Source organism: Rhipicephalus sanguineus, chromosome 5, assembly GCF_013339695.2.
Source record: "Rhipicephalus sanguineus isolate Rsan-2018 chromosome 5, BIME_Rsan_1.4, whole genome shotgun sequence".
NCBI classification, from domain to species: Eukaryota; Metazoa; Arthropoda; class Arachnida; order Ixodida; family Ixodidae; genus Rhipicephalus; species Rhipicephalus sanguineus.
This window is the reverse complement of record NC_051180.1, coordinates 22,745,636-22,759,915: the sequence shown is the minus strand read 5'-3', so window position 1 is coordinate 22,759,915 and position 14,280 is coordinate 22,745,636. Positions and strand designations below refer to the sequence as shown.

The 14,280-nt window shown below is 44.6% G+C and overlaps 1 protein-coding gene across 1 annotated transcript; it reads right to left on the bottom strand.

Annotated features, from left to right (window-relative positions):
• Positions 1-2,545: 2,545 nt before the first annotated feature.
• On the bottom strand, positions 2,546-11,199 carry LOC119393711 (venom protease). Its single transcript, XM_049415873.1, has 6 exons — positions 10,770-11,199; positions 8,251-8,339; positions 6,769-6,866; positions 5,102-5,481; positions 4,237-4,370; positions 2,546-2,969 (listed from the first exon to the last, which is right to left on the bottom strand). Exons 1-6 carry the CDS (start codon positions 10,855-10,857, stop codon positions 2,778-2,780), a joined length of 981 nt encoding a protein of 326 aa, XP_049271830.1. The 5' UTR covers positions 10,858-11,199; the 3' UTR covers positions 2,546-2,777.
• Positions 11,200-14,280: the final 3,081 nt, after the last annotated feature.

Sequence of the window (14,280 nt, the reverse complement as noted above, 5' to 3'; positions counted from 1 at the left end):
ACAAATTCAGTGAATCGATAAAATGCCTCTTCTCACTGAGAAGTAATGTCATAACACAAACATAATGACAGAGAATATCAACTTTCATTGCCGTGTGTATGACTTGCATTGCACTTTACATCTTGTATTGCGAAACAAATGCTATCGTACAGAACTGTTGGGCTGTATGTACAAATATTTACAAAAACAACCATAAAACATAACATGTTTATCTTCTAGAGGTTTATAAACAAGAAAAGTGTATATTTCTTCAGGATGCAGAGTTGATAAAGATGCAGTTAGTATGTTACGGTATTGCCGGTGCCAGTTATTTCTTATATGCGGTTGTAACTTGAAAGAGTTGACTCTGAGAGATGTCGATTAAGACTCAAATATACAGAATGCTTTGGTATTTGGGGCATGTCGCTTGCGACCTTACAGGCGGATGTCGTTCTCAGCTGTATTAGTTACTGCAGTATATCGAATATCGTTACAAAACTGGCCTACAGAAGACGCCAGTTTTGCAACGTAAGACGTGTTTTTACTATAGTAGACGTTGGTGTGCGTTTGCGTGCTTGTTGAACAGTGTGCCCGCGTGTTTCGCGTCTCTTTGCAGAGTTTTGAGTTATCTGTAAGTTCTCAGTTTTACAGTTTTGACAAACAGACTCTGACGAGGAAAAGAAAGTAAGAGAAGGAACGGGAAAAGTAACAGGTCTTAAGTCTCGTGAACATAAAGTTAAGGGCTACTGTATTGTAAGTCTTTAAATATGAACTTTGTGCATGTGCGAAACAGGCGTAACTGATAATGCAACTGCGGTGAACAACGAATAGAGGAGTGCTTATGGCAGGGATACAAAATATCGTGAAACAACCAGTTGACTAGCAGCACTCAATAGAAGGCTGGGGCTGTGAAGCTTAAGCTCTTCAATCAAACATACGTGATGATGTCGTAGTTGCATCATGAATATTTCTTTGGGTTTGTACAACACCCGCAGTGTGCATAACTTTGTGTCATATATGCTAAACATAACAGTGACAAAGCAACAATTAACGCACAATAAAAGATACAAACCTCTGAAAGCGTACTTGTCGCCAAAGCGAAACATAGTTTCATGAACTTTCTCAGATTTAACAGTGCATATGACAGGTACATGGAGAGTGAAATATTAAAAGGACATGTTTATGGAGGCAATAGCAATGGCCTGTATTGAAGATGACCTCTACTTACAGGAACTTTGAAATATACAGAATATCCTACTCTGTACAGTAATAAATAATGAATGCTGAATGTTATAATCAACACCTTTGATATATAGTAAAATGATGTATATAGTGGCACGTAAGAGCAACAAGCATATATTTATGAATTCATTTAGCAACAAACCCAAGGAACGTGTCGTAAACGGTAGCACTCTTGAACGTACATTACTTCGTCTACATAAACATTATTGTCATGCAACCTGCCTTTGTCCGTTCTTGGAATATCAAAGTTTTAATCTCTCTCTACGAGTGGGTGCTGCCAGAAGTTTATGAACACACGTTTTTTTAGGTAATATTGAATTACAGGTTCATGTAAGCTTCACATTTTTACTTCTTTGTGACCATCTTTCTATACCACCCTGTAATCCCACCTTTAATGTACAAGGAGCACATTTGTATATACACTCGTATTAATGAACGAAGCGATGCATGCACATATATCAATGGAGCACGTAGGCTTAATCCTCAAAATATCACTTTCCAGCAGGAATAAAACAATCTCTGCGAGGACATATTGCTCGAAGCGTAACATGAAACTGAATTATTGCTGTAGCTAGTGCAGCGCTAACAAGAGTGCTGTGATTGTGTGATACAAGCAGGAATTACTAATGCACTCAAGCGTCAAAGAAAGTTGTAAGCTGTGTTCATAACCACGGTTGTCTATCCTGTCCTTTTAGGAAATAGATATTGCTGCCTGCGCACACTCACTCGGTGAAAGCGCTTATGGCTGTCATATGTCCGAGCAGGCTATAGGTTAAATTGCAATGTTTTCTTTTATATAATGCACACTGTAGGATAGATAAAATCAACTGCCACAAGTATATCTTATACATAACTACTTCTCAGGAACAAAGCCGGAGGAATAGGACTACAAGGCATCTATAGCAATTACCACAGTAGAGCTGCTTTAAGGGGCTTTTGTGTTGCTGAGGTATTGCAATGTGCCAGGACCGTGTTTGTCGCTGCATTCAGAGCCAAGGTCACTTATCACTGGGAAAAAGTTTGACAACTCTATTGTCGCAGCTTCAGATGGTTCGCGTAGACCAACACTTAATACCATTCCAAACCATAAGTCAATACCTGTAATTAGTATATGTTTTACACAGTTGTTGGTGCAGCAGTCAAAATTGTACTTCTTGGCCGTAGGCTATAAAAATGGGGGCCTTTGCATGTACGTTAAAGTGCACAAGCAAACCTGCTATCCGCATTTCGTAGTGATATTATGCAATCTAAGCCACGATTGACCAGATAAGAGTGATGACGTTACATTGGAAATGTAAATGCTAGTCTTGTCGTCAAGCATTGATGTCGCGTTTGAAATAACAGTTAAAGCTGAGCTATACCGTAAGAGGCAATATCAGCAGCAAGAATTGCTCAAGTGAGATAGCTGTATGGCTGGCGAATTACACGGACACTACTGAAGATAGCCAGCTTCAAGGGGGCAAGGATGCGCTCAAAAGAGAAGGTCACCTATATATGTACAACGCCTACAGTATCAACGCTCACATCTACAGCCCGCAAACATAGACAGTGTAACATCAGAGCCTGGCGATGTTGTCATGGTCGGTGCTATCCGGTGAGATGTAGTCCATTATCCAGGGCAGGAACGCCGTGACTCGCGTGTAGATGCCGGGTGTCCTGGGCAGGGCACAGCCGTCTCCTGCTGCCACCACGCCCACAACCACGTAGCGGCGGTTGTTCAACGCAAGGAGAGGTCCCCCGGAGTCGCCCTGTGCATTGTTCAAGAATATTGTTTGAAAATGCGTCACATAACTTTCGGTCTCAATGGACAATAAAAAAAAAAACTCTGGAAGGTCTCCCATTAATGGAACCACAAGAATACAAGAGTTCGCGGAAAGATAGATTATGGAGGCGTCAGCTGATCGCCATTCATAAAAAAAGTGATGTCGCTGCAGCTGACGTTTCGACAAGGAAACTTCTCACTCTCTCGGGGCAGCAATGTTGCTGCCCTGATCAAGACAAGTTGCTTTGTCATAAGAATGGCTCAATGACGCCTTTAACTGGGCCACTGCTACTCAACCTCTTTAAAGAGCGACATCTGCAGAGAACAATACTGCGTAAATATTACGTAGTCTATGGTAGTATAATTGGCAAAATGATCCTGAACTGCGCATAAAACTCTCTCGTACCATTACAGAAACTATTAACAGAAGGAATAAAGCGCCAACGAGACGAACACAAGAGGCGACGTGGACGAACGCCTACTAACAACTGAAACTACTCACTGAGTTAATAGCTATAACAATGACCGGGAGCAGTCTTTCCTCGGAAACGAGAAATATATTATAATGTAGAGCAGGAGGAGAGGTTGGGCTGGAAAGTGTTACTCCAGCCTATTACTCCTCACGTTTACACTTTAATGTGCAAAATAATTGTGGCTCATTACTAAGCACTTTAATTCACATCTTCATCCCAGTCTACCAACCTAGTCTAAAGACAATTTCAAAAAGAATATCTGCGTGAGAACCAGTGGGGACTATTTTCTTAATACTATTGAACCTTCAGGTTGCACATGACGTCCCGACGAAACGTTTCCAGTTCCAGCCCTGTAGAAGAAAAGTCCTCTTGTCGCAACGTCGTCTCGAGCACCCACCCCCTGTTTAGCGATTTTTTCCGACGAAGCGCTTGTGAGATTCAAAAGTTATTAAACTATCAACAGCCATTCTAGGGAAATGTTGCGGCGGTGCCGTACTGAAATGTGCTTAGTTTATTTGAACTGTCCCAGTTTCTTGAACGCCTACTACGATAGTTGATATACTCCATAGCAATAATGTTGCCATACATGCGAGTACCGGTGAATAAAATGCTAAGCTGCACAGATATCTTTAACACAGAACCATGTCATACTGTGGAAATAATTTTCAGATGAACAAGTTTTTCTAATGTTCTTTCATTTCTACATCCACGTTTGTTTTTGTGCACACAGAACTCATTATTCTAGGGATAAGTAATAATTGAAAGTTCTGAAATGCTCACGTGGCAAGCGTCTTTTCCACCTTCCTCAAGACCAGCGCACATGTGGTTGTCGAGAACTCGCATGGAGTGGTTGTGGAGCCAGGTGTTGCAGATCTGGTTGTCAAATACGGTCAGGACCGCCTTCAGTGGGACAGCTGCATTGCAGTGTTCAAGAGGTTTAACTGTAGATAGCCACTTCCTGTAGAAATAATTACTCATGACTTGAACTTTTACAAGACCAGCACGAACTGATTTTTTCATAAATATCGGAGTCGGAATAATATTATTTCCTCTAGGTCCTTTCTTTTGTATGGGTGTGCAGTAAACACGTAATTGACACCACTTTTGGTTCAATAAGTCTACATTTATATTCTTTTTAATATAAGAAATTGGCACTTCAGGCAGTGTTAATTCATACAGGTGAATTGGGAACCCACGAAAGGACGGAATAGGATCTGGTCCTTATTTAGTATGAGTAAACAAAAATACCAAATTGAATGAATCATTGCGTATGAAATATGAGAGACTAGTTGCAATGAATCTTATGTATAAATATAGAATCTGGCTACAAATAGCAAGGTCACTCAAGATAAGAGGTGGGAACTGTTGCGCCTACATTTAACTAAGATCTTCAAGTATATTTTTCTAAGGGGGCAGGTATGAACCATTATGACAAAACATTTTTTTTTTTCATTTACAGCTCTACTTACCACGAGAAATAACATGCAATTCTATGAACTAATGATACGACACAAACGCGTGTGAAACTTTGTTATACGAAAACATTTATTTAGATAGGCCTGCGTACTACAAAAAGGACAGCTTTCGAGCGCATGGTTTGGTGATACAAAACTAAGGCACACCAATGCACCCGGATGTGACTAACCTGGAGTCTTGGGAACGTCCTCGGACACCTGCCCCCAGCCAACGACGGTGACGTTGATGCCAGTTGTGTCGGCCAGTGTGAGACTCGGAAGGCACGCGGGCTGCGCGTACTCGCTGTAGCTGATCTTTCGACTCAGCCGAACCAGAGCGATGTCGTTGTCGTACTTCTTGACCTTGCGGTAGTCTGGGTGCATGATTAGCTTGTCGATAGTGTAAGTCACGGCGGGCGTACGGGGCTCCTTAGTGCGAAGGTTATACTCCGCCACGCGAACCACGAAGTTGGACTTGTGGTATCTGTAAGTCGACAAGGTAAGCACAAGAAAGGTGAGAAAACCTGGACCTAAAGTTTGTATAGCAAAAAAACCCGTTGCTTGTGCGACGCTACTCTGAAGCTATCTGATCCTCAAACCTAGCAAGTCGCGTAAGTGAAGGCTGCGTGATGGGATGAATTATATTGCATAAACCAAGTAGTTCCCATTAGCCAATCAGTTACCGTTAGTTCCCATTAGCCTGAACGGTGCCTGTAGTATATCAGCGACCACTGGTTTGAAATCTACGGAACATCAAATAAAGTTCTTGTGAAGTGCTGCAGGTATAGATGCAAACATGATGACATCTTCGCGTGAAGATATGGATTCAAAATGATCATCAGTAGTCGAAACAAAGGGAGCATTGTGTTAAAGGAAGTCTCGAAGAAAGTCTCCAGAAAAGGCTGGACGACACATTAAGCTCGGAGCTTATGGTCTATTCTACATCCATTGAACACAAAACGATGAAGAAGCTCTCAATTAAACATGAAAAAGGAATAAAAAAAACTCGAACTTAACTTGAAAAAACGGCGTTGACAGGATGCTTGCTTTTACTTTAGATGTAGATCTCACGTAAAAAAATTATTTTACGAGCGCCGTGTTCACTTGAGAGAGTACGATCGAAGAGTTTCCGTGATACGCATGCTAATGAATATGCGTTAAATCGATAGCTACATGAGGCGGTAAAAGCAGCCAAAGGCCAGGCCTTTCCACAGCCTTCTTCAAGGATAATGTACGAAGAAAGTACGTAAAATACATCTAACAAACGTTTAAGGCGCTAATGCGAATAAATTTGCCTAGTGGTTTGCTTGCCTTAAAAATGTTAGCTGAGACATGATAATCTCTGCGTTGACACTTTCTGAAAATGTTGCCAAGCCAGGAAAGTTCTGGATAGCTCATCGCTGTATTGTCTTGTTGATGTGTTTCCTTTGTTTGCTCAGATGTAATTAGGATCTTCATGTTGAGGTCCTTGAGTGTTCCACGTCTACGTGTATAGCGTCTCAAGAAATAAACAGGCATTCCCTACACCGTCGTTTGTAATGTGTGTCCCTCAATTGCGGTGTTGGCCATTGTAAAATGCTTAATTTGTTAGCGTGGTTGCATGCCGAAAAGTCAGAATTCAAGCTCTACTTTTTCTTCTGCCCTTTATGGGAGTACCCAAAGGATGTTGGAGAGGGGGGCGAGTAAGACCTTTGTTATGAGGTACAGCTAAAAAAAGTGTTTTCTTTCAAAGTTTTCAGAAAGTTTATTGAGAAACTGTGCAAGAAATTTCAGCCCGTAAATAACAGCGCATGAATGAATTCGGAATTTGCTGCGTTCGAGCTAACAGTTTTTATCTCGAGGAGCAAGCAATACTTACCCGTAAAAACAGTGAGCCGCCGTCAGAACCCACCGTTCGTTTAGGATAGTGCCGCCACACTTATTTTCGCCAATTGACGGCACAAACTGTATGGAAACCTATAAGAAACACGAAATCCATAGTTAAGTGCTATTCGAGGTAGGTGTAATGAATAAAGCTGCGAAATGCTAACACCTTCGATCCTCTAAACAAATTCTTGCAAGTTTGAACTTATCATACCGTAATTTCACATGATAAAAGCTACAAGTGACATTTAATAAGCACGCGCAACTTCACGGTTAACATACATTTTTAAAAGAATTGCGACAGCAGGCGCAAGTCTATATTACCTGTACTTTAGAGTACCACTATATGATTATCCTTATGCAATAAAAGATGGTATGCAAACTAAGCACAGCTCCCGTATATGTCATGCAATAGGAACGGAAAACACATTTGTACGAAGATGGCGACGATAAATGCTGCTAGTCAGGCTAGAGATTTACAATAATACGCGGCATTGCTCCTTGCGCGCAGTGTGCATTCATAGGTTCGGAAATGTGCACCGAGTAGCCGCTGCTGAAGCAGCGAAATAAAGTGAGGATCAAGGCAATCTTGAGGCGAATTAAAAACACCAAGGCAAATTTTAGAGCCTGCATGATCAATGTTTTTAAGCAGCAAGTTGAATGAGCCTCCGTTCCTGAGCGTGAGGCGAGCCTCCGTCCCTGCCTCACGCTGCAGGGCCTCATGTTTTCACCTACCCATTACCATTATTGTCATTACCATTATCATAACGTTATGACCTAACCATGCTAACCATAATTATCGCCTGGCATCTTCGTCTTTGGCTTGCTAGGTTTATCTCCGAGAACAAAACGTTGACTCAATCATTGCAATCAAGCTTACTTTACTTACTCAACCTGGGCCATTGTTTTAGCAATATTGGTAATGGTCGTTATGCTTCTGCATTCGGGTTAGCCTGGCAAACTTTTCCAGCAGTTTCTTCGCCTGAGCGTCCCTTGTCACATCAAATACTGAGTAAGCGTCGTTCAGAAAGGAAGCAAAACTGCGATTCGGCCTAGTTGGAACACATTCATCTTGAAAAATTTGCGCAGGCACACGGGGACACAGAAGAGACACACACACGGGCGCAATCTAACAACTGGTTTATTTTTTGAAAAACGTTCACTTAAGAACCCTCGGGACTGCGCACTCTGATCACAAAAATCCATTTGAATTGCGCACATCTCGCGAAGGCAATTTCGCTCTTGTCTGCTGTTCAATGAGCATGTGATAAGATGCGAGATGTGCGCAATTCAAATGGATTTTTATGATCAGAGTGCGCAGTTCCGAGGGTTGTTAAGTGAACGTTTTTCAAAAAATAAACCAGTTGTTAGATTGCGCCCGTGTGTGTGTCTTCTGTGTCCCCGTGTGCCTGCGCAAATTTTTCAAGATGATTCACAAAGGAGGTAGACGACCGATGGGAGCGTGAAGCCTGCTTACCAGCCAGGGGAATTCTCCGTCGTATGCCACTTGGCCCCCGACCACTCGAGCGCGTCTTGCAGTCCGAAGGCCGCAGGTCCGACGGGGGCCTGCAGTGAGAGAAAAGGAAATCCTCTATTAAATGTCCCCAATGTAAAATCTAGGTAATACACGCAGAAAACTTGCTGCCAGGAGAAGCATTTTGTTCATGGAGCCCGTAACATAATTGTGCATAGTAACGATATATTAAGAGTGGGTGGCTGAAAAGGACTTCGAAGGATAAAAGAATAAATAACTGCTGTTGTCCCTTAATTAAGGTGCAACATTTGACCGACTGGGTGTGAATACATGACGAAAAACAGACGTCAGCCTAACTGGATGAATAGCTGGCCTAGTTGGCACTGCATATTTGTAGAAAACTTAGAGCTCAAATGAAAAGACGCTGCTCACCCACAAGTCACAACTGTTCTTTGCTGCACGCGTAGGGAAGCACATCAATACTAAAAAAAAAAACACGCATCGCGCATGTAAAGATCAGGTATACCAAGGCAGACATCCAGGGCACGTGTTCAAAAATAATTCATCAATGTGTTGTGTTTGTTCTTCGACCAGTGTATTTTCATTTGTGCTCCATGACTTCTAACAAAGAGATAGAAGCGCTAGTGTTTGTCTCGTCTTTTGTCAAGATTTCACGTTGCGCTGTTTAGTTACCATCATATTTTCCCTCAGCGCTAATACATACACAATGCAAAAATGAAATCAAAACATGGGCAAGAGAAAGCCAGCTGTGTAGGTGATATTGGGAAGTTTCTGCATTAGTGGCAAACTGATGGCTGACGACAAACGGAGCTAACCGGGAAACGCTGTAGCTAAATTTTCGTAGGGTCGCTACGCTCATGGTAGTGGTGATTAGCACCTGCAACAACAGAGTTTAGGGTATCACTCTCCCGAAGTTAGGGTACGGAGACCATCGGGCATACAAAAGAGCCCCTGCTGGCATACAAAAGAACGCGAGCAGGATGTGGTGTAAACGACGCGTGCATATGTTAATTCCAATTTGAATGTCTCACAGTAAATTTCTTTTTGCGATATTACGTTTCACCGGCACTTTCACCGAGTTAGGCAGGGTCGCGAAACTGCGTCCTTGAAGGACAAATTAAATTGCTAATGACGTTCCGCCGCGAGGACTATCACGCGGCGAGTGTTAGTGGCAAACTCAGATGGAAAAGTACAGTGTTTCATCCATTAAACGCGCACAAAACACGTGCTCATTGTTATGTCGCTGGAGCGTATGCAATTGACCCAATTCTAGCGAAGCTAATTGCGCTCTTGGCATCCGAGCGGCGTATACACACACGCACAACTCAGCGGTGCATCCGGCGACTTGGGCAAATGGGCCATCAAAGGGTGGCTCGGCAATTGCGCACCGTTATAACCTCCTCGCCTTTGCTCTGGCTTCTCGCCGACGGGAGCTCCCGGGTTATGCCATAGCCGCACAGCCGTAATAGCGAGGTATTTCTTGCTCCCTTTTATGCCCTATGCGCGCAGCCGAGCTTTCGTCAGAGGTTCTGATTTTTCAGACAACAGTAACAAGATTGCGTTACTTCAATGATACTTTCGAAACTGCTAACTCATGTCTCATGTTTAACTATGCTGGAACATTGAAAAGCCACGACCTTGACCTGAAAGAGCGATGCAATGAATTTGCCCAATTTCCTACCTGTGACCTTGAAAACGCGTGCTCTGTAGCGAAAGCATCAGGGTAGATCAGTTGATCACATTTATCGACAGAAGGCACAGGTTATGGTATGCGATTTTTCAGTCTTTCTACACTGCTAAGCAGGTAAAAGCTATGGGTCCCGCATTTTCTTTGAACAACGAGAGCCGCATTCGTTTAACATGGATGTTCTAGCGAACTTTCGCAGCAAACATTTTCGTCAAAAAATATCGCTCTTGCTCCAATATCGCGAGTAGGCATGTTGGTGTTGTGGTCAAGGCAACGAGACAGCGAGAAATTTCCTTCATGTTCGTTCTAACAATGATATTTACAAAAACTATGCGAGCGAAGTCGTCTTGCTTAACTAGAACTGCGCTATACATAGAATTGCTCTGGAAAATGCTGTTGCTCTAGAACACCGATGTGCAGCCTGAATTTGAAAATTGCGCTGAATGTCTAGCAAAGCTTTCATTCGCAAGAGTTTTTACGGATACGTTCTGACCAATTCTGACAAACGTACAAAGGTGTTGTCAGAAGAAATGATCACAACATAGCGGGAGCTGGAAATGTCCAGTTGATGAAGATATCAGGATGAAAACAGTGACAACACATAATTTAGTTCCGACTCAGCACCATAGCAGCAACGCCCGCGAAAAGCTCTCACTGGCACCGACATTTCCACTTGCAAGGATCGGAACCTGATCCCGGAAACGGAAGCTAGTGTCCAGTAGGCGGAAGTGAGGAAGAAGCTCCTCGAGAGGCAGTGAGCACGGGGGTAGCTGCCGTGTTGCTGAGTCTCAGAGGCTCGATTGTCGGGGCTCACCGATCGCAGCGGTGCCTCGCGGCTCATCCAGCATCCATAACACAGAGACGAAGACGCCGAGCAGACGGACTTGCACTTTTGACAGCATGTCGACTTGCGCTTGTGTTCCGGTAAAACGTGTCGGTTGTCGTCGCTGTGCGTTGGCGGTGAATGCACCTTCGAGTTTCTCGCGGCGCTCTGGTCTTCACGGGACTCGGTGGTGTATTTAAGCATGGGCACCATACAACGTCTCCTCGGTTGTCCTTCCAAATGTGCGATGTATCTACTGGCCCGGCGTTCAACGCACGTTGCACGAGCGCGCGCGCGCATCGCGCTCGGGGTCTCGCGAGAGGAAAGAGGTTTTCATTGACCCATTTTTTCTCTACGATATCGGCAATGGAACATGGCACACACCTCCACAGCCGCAGCATATGCTCGCGCCGATTTGTCCCCCCTCTCCGGTTCCCGCCCCCTCTGGGGATCGCTTTCGTATGGGCAACACTTTCGCGCGCTTCCGTCGCCTCCTCCTCAGTCCCTTTCCCTTTTCTTTTTTTCCTAGCTTGCTTTTTCTTCCTTGTTATCTTCATTGTTGCGCACTTTACCGAGCTTTCTGCGTGCTCAGCTCTTTTCTCCTTGCCTTTGTTTTTTCTCTCTGTGCAGTTGCGAGGTTGAAGCGGGCGAGAGAGCGACCGTCGGTGGCGATGACGACACCTCGTGAGTTGACGCGATCTTCTCTCCTTTCGAGTGCGATGGCGAGTGATTTCGTATTTTCGAGGGCAGCAGAATCGGTGGCGCTTGCAAAGGTCGCGCGAGTCCTTGGCTGACCTCACTTCCGAGGCGCTTTCCAAAGGCCACCTTTACTCGATCACCAGTCTCTTCATTGCAGGATATGATTGTTCGTGTTTTCCATGTTTGGGCGGAAGACCAAGCAGGCCTTCTTCCGTACTCGTCATGGTCCGCCCTTCAGACCAATTCATATACGTCAACAGGTGGCCCACTCCAGGGCACGAAGGTTATCTGTCCGCTACCATGTAGGACTTTTGGGTCAACCTGGAGGATTGGGGAATAAGAATGAACCAACTACTTACAGCGAAATTACTAAGCACTTCGCTAGGGGTAAGAGAGTTTTTCTTCCTCCAGATAGGAAGCTAAACAAGGCGCAGGCCCTGACATTGAGATTGCTTCAAACGGAAACGTATCCTTAGCCTGCCTTCATCCACAATCTTTATCCTGATGTTTACTTAACTAACTCATGTACTAAATATCGTGGTTTAGCCACCATACACCACATTCTCTGGGAGTGCCCTTCGGTACGTGGCACTGATACAGCATCGGCCAGCAAGTGGGGCACCGCTCAGAGGATTCCGGACATACATTCACGACTTTGGGCTGTCTGGAGGGGCACACGATGCGGCAATGGGTCTCGGCTTGACTGTCCCGTCGTGGCAGCGGCCCGCCGTCTGCTAGGGCACACGCCTCCGGACTTTTGTTCACAAGTTTTATTATTACTTCAATAATGTTACTTTAGAGTAATGGTAGTCATAATCGCTTTGTGGTCGCTATGGTACACTCTAAGAAAGAAAAAAGAGTCCTTTGACTCTTTTTGGAAAGTCCAGGCTGCCACGTATATGACTCTCTTAAAAGAGGTGCGTCAACTCTCTTTAGAGGTCATTGTACTCTCTTCTGAGAGTCGTGCGACCCACAAGAGAGTTAACATGCCTCTTATACGTGGCAAGTCAGGACTACCCGAAAGGAGTCACTCATACTCTTTTGATTGGCTCCACGACCATTTTCAGCAAGACGAACTTGTTCGTCTTGGTGAAAATAGTCGCGCTGAAACTGTCTGTAAAGTGCTGTCTTGCTGAAACCATTTTCAGCAAGACAGCACTTTATTCACGCTGTTCTTCTGGTGTCTAATTTCCGTGGTCTACCGATGCCAATCTCAGAATAAACTGAATGAGTTGCTAGACGGAACTCCCCTTTATATACGAAAGCGGGAAACACACGCGGGGAGAAAGAAGGGTGGTTTGAAGTCATTGGAAGCCCTCGTGTGAAGTGCAAAGCAGCTGCAACCTAATCTTTACCGGGAACGCGTGGAAGGCCGTTCCCATTGTTCACAGGCGCCTTATCATTCAGCATGCGGTTTTGATGCTCGTTTTGTGGTTTTCTTTATTGAAACAAATACTGAGCTATGCTATATGCCTGATTGCAAAGAAAGATAGGCTGTTTGCCTGCGATTGTTAATGAGCCCGTAACCACCCAAACATCGAAATTTAGTTGTGGCTTTGCAGTTCTGCACGAGTCTACAGCGAACGCGTTCGTCGGCCCGTCTGTCCACCTCTCCGAATGCCCTTCCTCAGCGTCCGAGGTGAAAACGCAACAAACGCGCGCACCAGCGAGCAGAGGAGCACGCGAGCGTCTGTTGGTGGTTTAGGGGCCTGGAATTTCGTTTTCAGTTCACGGGGACGAAACCGTTCCGGGGTAGAGGTATACACCTTCGCTGTAAAAACTTTGAGGATGCTTGAACTTCGCCTTCAAGGGTAGCACACCATAGAGCATTCTGGCCCCATTCGCATCGCCTGCTCAATAGCTAGCCTCGCTTCGCTTATCGGTGGACAACTCAATCATGCCGCAGCGGTTGAGGTGTCCGCAATCTGTGCGCGTAATAATGGCCGTTTCTAACTATCCTAGAATTTCTTCCGTACGACTGCGCAACAAAAAAAAAAGGACATGGACAACAGAGAAGAAGACATACCCAGCGCAAACTTTCAAGTGACTTTGTCGTGCCACTTAATCTGTTTATGTACTGCCACAGTATACATTACGCATGCGTGTACATGGACGCATTAAAGGCTGCACATGCGTGTACATTGAATAAAACAACAGCTACGAGTTGGAAGATGTCGCCGCAAGAAGACAACTTCTTTTTCGGTGAGGGCCAGTGAAGGTGAACTAACACACTTATCACCCCATTTCACAATCGCCTCGGGCTCAGTGACTTCGCGAATCAGCTGCGTTCTGCCACGGGATAAAATCGTGCAAAGATTAAACGAAAGTAGAAAGCCACAATATTGACACTGAATCGCCAAAAAACCACCGGTGATATTTCTTACATTATTGTGGTGTTCACGTAGCGGGTCATTGAGGCATCGCCCGGTTTGCCCGATGTTCCCACACGCAAGTGGGAGGCCAACACCACACATTCGACACACTAAACAAACTTGTTTCGGTGCCGCTTCTCTGGCGGACGGCATTTGGATCCGTCAGCTTGCATAGCTTCCCAAGCTTGCTCGGAGCCGAGAACAAAACCTTTACGTTTGCCTTCTGGGCTATCTCCGTCAACTTGTGGGATATCCCATGCATGTAGGGTGTAACACCTACTTTGGTGCGTTTGCCGGAAGTTACATCAACAACCGGCTTTTGCGCGCTGGGTTGCGCTTCTCTTAAAATTCATTCCGTGCCAGACTCCAGCACATGTTTGGAATATCCTGCCATTAAGTTTACTGCTCAAAAGTCCTGAAGTTATGTATTA

Excerpts from the sequence above, each read along its gene's own strand:
- LOC119393711 (XM_049415873.1), bottom strand. The coding sequence starts at position 10,857 with ATGCTGTCAAAAGTGCAAGTCCGTCTGCTCGGCGTCTTCGTCTCTGTG. Across the intron at positions 8,340-10,769 it reads GCGAGGCACCGCTGCGATCG|GCCCCCGTCGGACCTGCGGC; the intron begins GTGAGCCCCGAC and ends CTCTCACTGCAG. Across the intron at positions 2,970-4,236 it reads GTGGAAAAGACGCTTGCCAC|GGCGACTCCGGGGGACCTCT; the intron begins GTGAGCATTTCA and ends AACAATGCACAG.